The 6235-nt window shown below is 50.8% G+C and overlaps 1 protein-coding gene across 1 annotated transcript; it reads right to left on the bottom strand.

The window, feature by feature from the left end:
* Positions 1 to 2339: 2339 nt before the first annotated feature.
* On the bottom strand, positions 2340 to 3524 carry LOC147983563 (uncharacterized). Its single transcript, XM_087540773.1, has 3 exons — positions 2930 to 3524; positions 2509 to 2602; positions 2340 to 2417 (listed from the first exon to the last, which is right to left on the bottom strand). The coding sequence occupies exons 1-3, from the start codon at positions 3094 to 3096 to the stop codon at positions 2340 to 2342; spliced, it is 339 nt and encodes a 112-aa protein (XP_087396899.1). The 5' UTR covers positions 3097 to 3524.
* Positions 3525 to 6235: the final 2711 nt, after the last annotated feature.

Below are 6235 nucleotides of genomic sequence, written 5' to 3'. Positions count from 1 at the left end.
TCAACTCGAAGTCGGCTGCCGGATCCCGCATGAAGAAACCGTGCTCGCCCCCCGCCTTCGCGAAGTGCCCCCAGGTGTTGGGCGTCGCCGCGGCCACCGTAGGGGACAGAGGCAGGGCCGCGCCCATCGGCCCGACGCCCCCACTGGGTGTATCACCATGTAGCTAGGGTTTGGCAGTTGCTCCTTCGCCATTAGCCCGGAGTCGCCGGAGACCAGAGCAATGATGCTCCGCTCGGGGTCCATGAAGTGCTGCCACAGTCTGCGAAGCTTGCGCGAGGCCATGCCCGATACCAGGGAAAGCAAAGTAGCACGAAAAATTCCACAGGATATGATCGAACTCCACCGCATACCCTATGAGGGGAGGGGCGAACCTTTCCCGGAAGGCCAGGAGGAAGCCTGGCAGCTTCGCCGTGGCACACCACGTCGGGGATACAGCGGCCGCTCGAACCAAGTCCGCCGCACCGTCAACTCGCATGAATATCTCCCGCAGCAGCTCCAGGTCTCCAAGGACAGCTTCCATCGAAGAGCAGCCAGCCATTACGGCCTTTAACACTGGCTCAGAAGCGAGGAAAGGGGACTGTGCGCGAACGGCAGGCAAAGAGGTAGTGGAGAGAGCGTTGTTTCGCCCGCGCGTCCCGCTTCTTATATTATTCTGAGAGGTTACATTGCTTACGTTCGCCAGCGAGCCAGCAACAGTGAAGGGGACCCCGCGTGCGCTGCGCTTGCTTAAGGCGTTCAATGCTTTTTGCCCCCTGGCGTACGTGCGTCCTTCACTCTGACAGGATTCGCCCATCCTTTTTTTAACCTAAGAATTCGCCCAGCTACTGCGTGAGACCGGAAAGAAAATATTGAACACTTTTTACAAGGAAGGACTTTAAAAAGATGTTCTTTTTGCATGAACCTACGAAAACGGCGGCAAAAACCGATTTTTTTGTGCTAACGACATGTAGTTTTTGAAATCCATTTTTTACATGTCACACCACGACCCGGCGGTATTTTCGACGAAACCGATCCTCGAATTCTGTCCATGGTGGAGTTAATCCAAGGATGTCGTGGTGCCCTTGCAGTCCTTTTCGAGGAAACAATAGGCAAAGGGGCGCACTGATGGACGAATACTTTCGTAATCTCAAGGTACATTTTTGCACGGGGTAACAGTGAGCGATAAACGTTTCCACACACCCCAGTCAGTACCGACGAGGGACCACCCTGGTTTTATTTCTGAAGGACCTCGCATGCGAACTAAATCCCTCCATGACGCTCTTGCCCGGTTGAGGGGGGTGACGAGGGGGTGACTTGCACGTCAAGTGTTGGGCGCCCAGTAGTCAAAGAAGGTGAGCGATGCAGCGATCGGCGACACTATAAGGGGCTTTGCACTATCACGGTGGGTATAGCGTTTAGGGGGTAGGGAAAGGTGGATAGTCCACTTCAATAAAGGCCCGTTTTACACAAGGGTGAAAAATTATGCAATGAAAAATGAGGTGTCACTTCAATGTCATGTGTCGTTATGAGAAAAAAAACATTTTTGACGTGACACTTGCATGTTCGATTAGACGAATCCTCGTTCGCATTTATCCGTTCGCAAACGCAATATAAAGAATGCTAAAAAATGAGTGTTGTCTTGGCAGTGGAAACGACGTTAAGCAATTACAACTTAGTCACCGTTCTTGTTCACACAGTAATGCGGGTAATAAAAAACTCAAGTCGAAGTGAAATTACAGTTCGCCACTAGCAATGCCTGAATAGCACAACACAATCTAATTGATATAGGCAGGAACAAAGTTGACAGGTATCTTTGGCGGCCATGTCACGGTTACAGACGCCACCTTGCATACATAGGTGCTCCTGGTGTCTTGCAACAACCGCTCTGCATGCATGGTTCTGGTGTTGATTCAGAAGACGTGCCCGGTGAACCCAATCCTCAGACAATGTGTTGCGCGTCGCCGGTGGCTGCAAGTATCCTGACTGAATAAAACAAAGCACTCCACAATGGAAATGATCCAGAGGCAACACGCGCCCATGGCGGCGAATCCTCATTGTGGCCAAAAAAATCTGGAACAGAAAGTGTTGCCTTGCGAATCCATCTTCCTGATGCTTCCATGTCCCAGACATAGAGACAGGTGCCCTGCACCTGCGCCATGCATATGATGCCAGTGGTGGAGGTGGTGACTTGGTAGTCCGTCCCTCCCATGGATCGGTTGGAGGTGAAGTCCGGAGGCAGAGCAACGGCTGTGAATGTTCTCGTGTTCAGGTCGTAGGAAACAACCTTCCCCATCTCATACATCATATACAACATGTCCTGATGTATAATAGAGTATGGGTGTCGGAGGAAGAACGTTGTCTCACCCCCCCCCCCCCCCCCCCCCCTCCATGGCTTCAGAAACTGCAAGCTCCCATGCCCCATCGACGAATTCGTTGACCTGCTTGAAAAAAGGTATGGTACGATTTTTTATTAAATGAATGCGATGGATACTTATATGTTGACAGACGCAAACTCAATCAAAGACTTACGTGGTAATGCACGGGTTCGTCCATCTCCGTGCAGATCGCGCCGCAGTCCAACTTCACCCTGGGTGCCGGGCAGACCAGGAAGAAGGAGAACTCCCTGTTCACGATAGAGAAGTGGCCCCACGTGTTCTTATTGGCAGGCTCAAACGGATGCTCAAAAGGAACAATTGCTCCCAACTCAACCCCGTCCGCGGCGGGCTTGAGCTCTAGATAGCCAGGAGCCGGTGACTGCTCTCTACCGAAAATGCGGGAATCACAAGTATCCAAAACAAGAAGAGTACTTTCCGGGTCAACAAAAGCTGCTCCTACGCGCATGGAAGCTTCCTCAAGGGCGTGGCCGATGCTAGGCTCCGATAAGTATATAGAGTAGTTCGAACAGAGCTATTCTAACTCCACCACATAGCCTAAAAGAGGAGGGGCCAACCTTTTTCTGAAGGATTTGAGGAAGTCAGGCATGTTGGCAGCGGCGCACCACGCCGGCGACACTGCCAACACCCTCACCAGGTCGCCGCAGCTGTCCAGCCGGATGAAGATCTCGTGGAACACGTCTACGCTGCCCAACGCGGGGTGCACGGAGGTGCGTCGGCCCATCTCCTTTGCGGATGTAGCGAAGGACGACCCGGGAGGAAGGAGAGGGGGTGAACGTGGCGGATGGGGATATGTGTGTGTTGGGGGGAGCGTTTGCTTCAGGGTCTTGGTTTTTGGGGCGAACGGATAGATAGTGGATGCGGGGAAGCTCTGTTATAACTGATGTGCAACACGAGATAATGGTGGTTGCGTGTGGATGGATAGTCAGAATGCCCATGCCCCTACTCTGACTACCTACTCCTTGTATTCAAGTGGAGGGATTCGCTCGCTTGCGTGAGCGATTCTCGGCCCGTGTACACGCCTACTGTCAGGAACCAGAAGCCAACGTTATTAATATCCCCGTTGCTAGAGCGTAGCATGCGACCCGTTTTATGCTCAAAGATAATCATAAGCAGCTAGTTCATACGCCGGGAAGGCATATAACCAACATACCCCCCCCCCCCCCCCCCCTGGCTAAAAGTAGTGGCGGCTGGCATGGCAACAAGCCATTTTTGCTGTTGAGCATGCAGAACACTGTCAGTTCGCACATCAGTCAAAGTAGGTGCATTAGCGTTCTCAAATTTTGTCTGTCATCGAGGTACAAAGGAATTGCTCATCCTTGTCAGTTAGCACAGCGGTGCCGGTCCATTTTTAGAGATGCATTACCCATTAATATTAGTCATTTTTTCTGGCTGGCTGTCCTCACACTTCAGCAGGGGCGGAGCCAGGATTTGGGTATAAGGGGGGCCAAGTTGAGTTGATAAAAGAATTGTCTAGAGCGGAAAAATAGCTACTATAATACCATAATAATATGTCACTTTGAGGCCATAAAAACATTGTATACATTTTTATTAGTTTAATTTTGGCACTACATTTATCAATAAGGAGAAAAAAAATTAACATTTTCATGCGAAACGAAGTTAACTACTAATTTTTTCCAACATAGATTTTTCATACAATACCGAAGAAAACATCTCCTATTTGGCGGTTCTTAAAAAATAACTAAGCTTTAGCGTGTTTGGCGGTTCATACAATACCCAAGCGCAAGTTTCAGAAATAGCTTCACAACACATACAAAAGAACTGAATCTGATATATAATTTTGGCACACCAAGAACTAAAATTTGATGTATAATTTCAACATGTACAAGGACTAAAATCTGATTTATTATTTTGACACGTACAAGAACTAAAAACCATTAGCATCACAACAGAATAATTGAGAGAGATCAATACGGTAATCACTAATGCTACTGCAAACCTTGGGTAATTCCTTCTGGACTGAAGAATTACGGAGGGCAGCATGAGGCAGAGCTCTTCATCCCATCGCGGCACACATGTGTTTTCAATCTAATCACAGAGGCAGTGAGGGGCGGCGGTAGCAAGGGCGAGGGGAGGAGTGGAGGCGGCAGTAGGGGCGTAGGGTTAGGAAAGGCAGTGGCGCAACGCTAATCACACAGAGAGAACCCCTCCTTTTTATTGTCGGAACCTCACACGGGTCGAAGGGGGGAACACTCTTTTCGCGCACAGGGAACTCGTGCAGCACCCCAATGCGCACACATGCACCCCCAGATCTCCCGCAAGAACCGTCTTACTTCATTTGTCGGAACCAAACCCACTTCGATGGGGGGGGCCTCTATTGCGCGGAAGGAACCCTGCAGAAAAGCATGCCCGTCCTTCTTTATTGCCCGCCCCCCGCCCACTGAGATGAGTGAACCCTCTGTTGCGTGTAAGGAACCTTCCACTAGGAACACCCCGGCGGGCAGGATACCCGGCCATCTTGATACTTGATAACCCTCCTTCTATATAGTCTGTACCTCATGCACACTGATTTGCGGAAAACAAGGCCATAAAGAATCTTTTTTCCGCATCGGGGTGAATCTTTTTTGCCGAAAACTCTGAAAAATCGTTTTGAGTTTTTCTTTTATTTATGCGAATGTTTTCCAAGATCCTTGTCAGCCGTCTTCGGAAACGTGTTCTTCTTTCCGCCACGAGCTTGAGATGCCAACATTCCCATAACCCCGCACCCACCACCACGCAGCACGCGGCATCTCTGCGAGAGGGAACCCTGCTTTCTATTGTCGGAACCTCACCCATGTCTAAGTGGGGAACCCTCTTTTCGCCCACGAGGCCCACTTAGCGCACCCCATGTGCATACATGCACCCCAGGCCCACTCCATCTCAGGAGCAAGACACGTCTTTGTTCATTTTGTCAGAACCGCACGCACTGCGATGGAGGGACCCTCTGTTGCACGTAAGGAACCTTGCAAAAAACCAAGCACCGTCTTTCTTCTTTTTGTCCTAACCCCCGCCCGCTAAGATGAGGGAAACCCTCTGTTGCGCGTGAGGAACCTTGCAGTAGGAACACCCCGGGGGGCAGGGCCGGCCTTTTCTTTTATTGTCCTACCCCCCCCCCCCCTCACACTAAGATGAGGGAATCCTCTATTACGTGTAAGGATCCTTGCGGTACGAAACCCTGGGGGCAGGGCCCAGACCATCTTGATAATTGATAGCCCTCCTTCTATATAGTCTGTACCTCATGCACACCGATTTTCGCGAAATAGTAAGGCCACAGAAATGTTGAATAGCTTTCACACATCATTCATCTTTCCAAATTCCTTGTCAACCTTCTTCAAGAACATTCTCAGTGTCAACCTTCTTCAAGAACCCTACCCCCCCCCCCCCCCGCGCGCGCCACGACGCAGTACGCACCATCACTGCAAAGAGAGCCCTCCTTTTTATTTGTCGGAACACCACACGGGGAGAAGGGGGAACCCTCTTTTCGCACACAGGGAACTCGTGCAGCACCCCCCATGCGCACACATGCGCCCCCAGATCTCCCTCAACAGTGCCCGCCATCTCGAGAGAAAGAACCGTCTTACTTCATTTTGTCGAAACCACACCCACTTCGATGGGGGGGACCCTCTGTTGCGCGGAAGGAACCCTGCAGAAGAGCGAGCACCGTCCTTCTTTATTTGCCCGACCCCCGCCCGCGAAGATGAGCGAACCCTCTGTTCGCGCGTAAGGAAGCTTAAATTTTAGGGACACCCTGTGTGCAGGGGCCCGACCATCTTGATGATTGATAACCCTCCTTCTATATAGTCTGTACCTCATGCACACCGTTTGCGGAAAACAAAGCCATAAGGAATATATGTTCCGCATCG

Source organism: Triticum urartu, chromosome 2A, assembly GCF_056163025.1.
Source record: "Triticum urartu cultivar PI428250 chromosome 2A, HENAU_Tu73, whole genome shotgun sequence".
In the NCBI taxonomy this organism is placed as follows: domain Eukaryota; kingdom Viridiplantae; phylum Streptophyta; class Magnoliopsida; order Poales; family Poaceae; genus Triticum; species Triticum urartu.
This window is presented reverse-complemented; position numbering and strand designations above follow the sequence as displayed.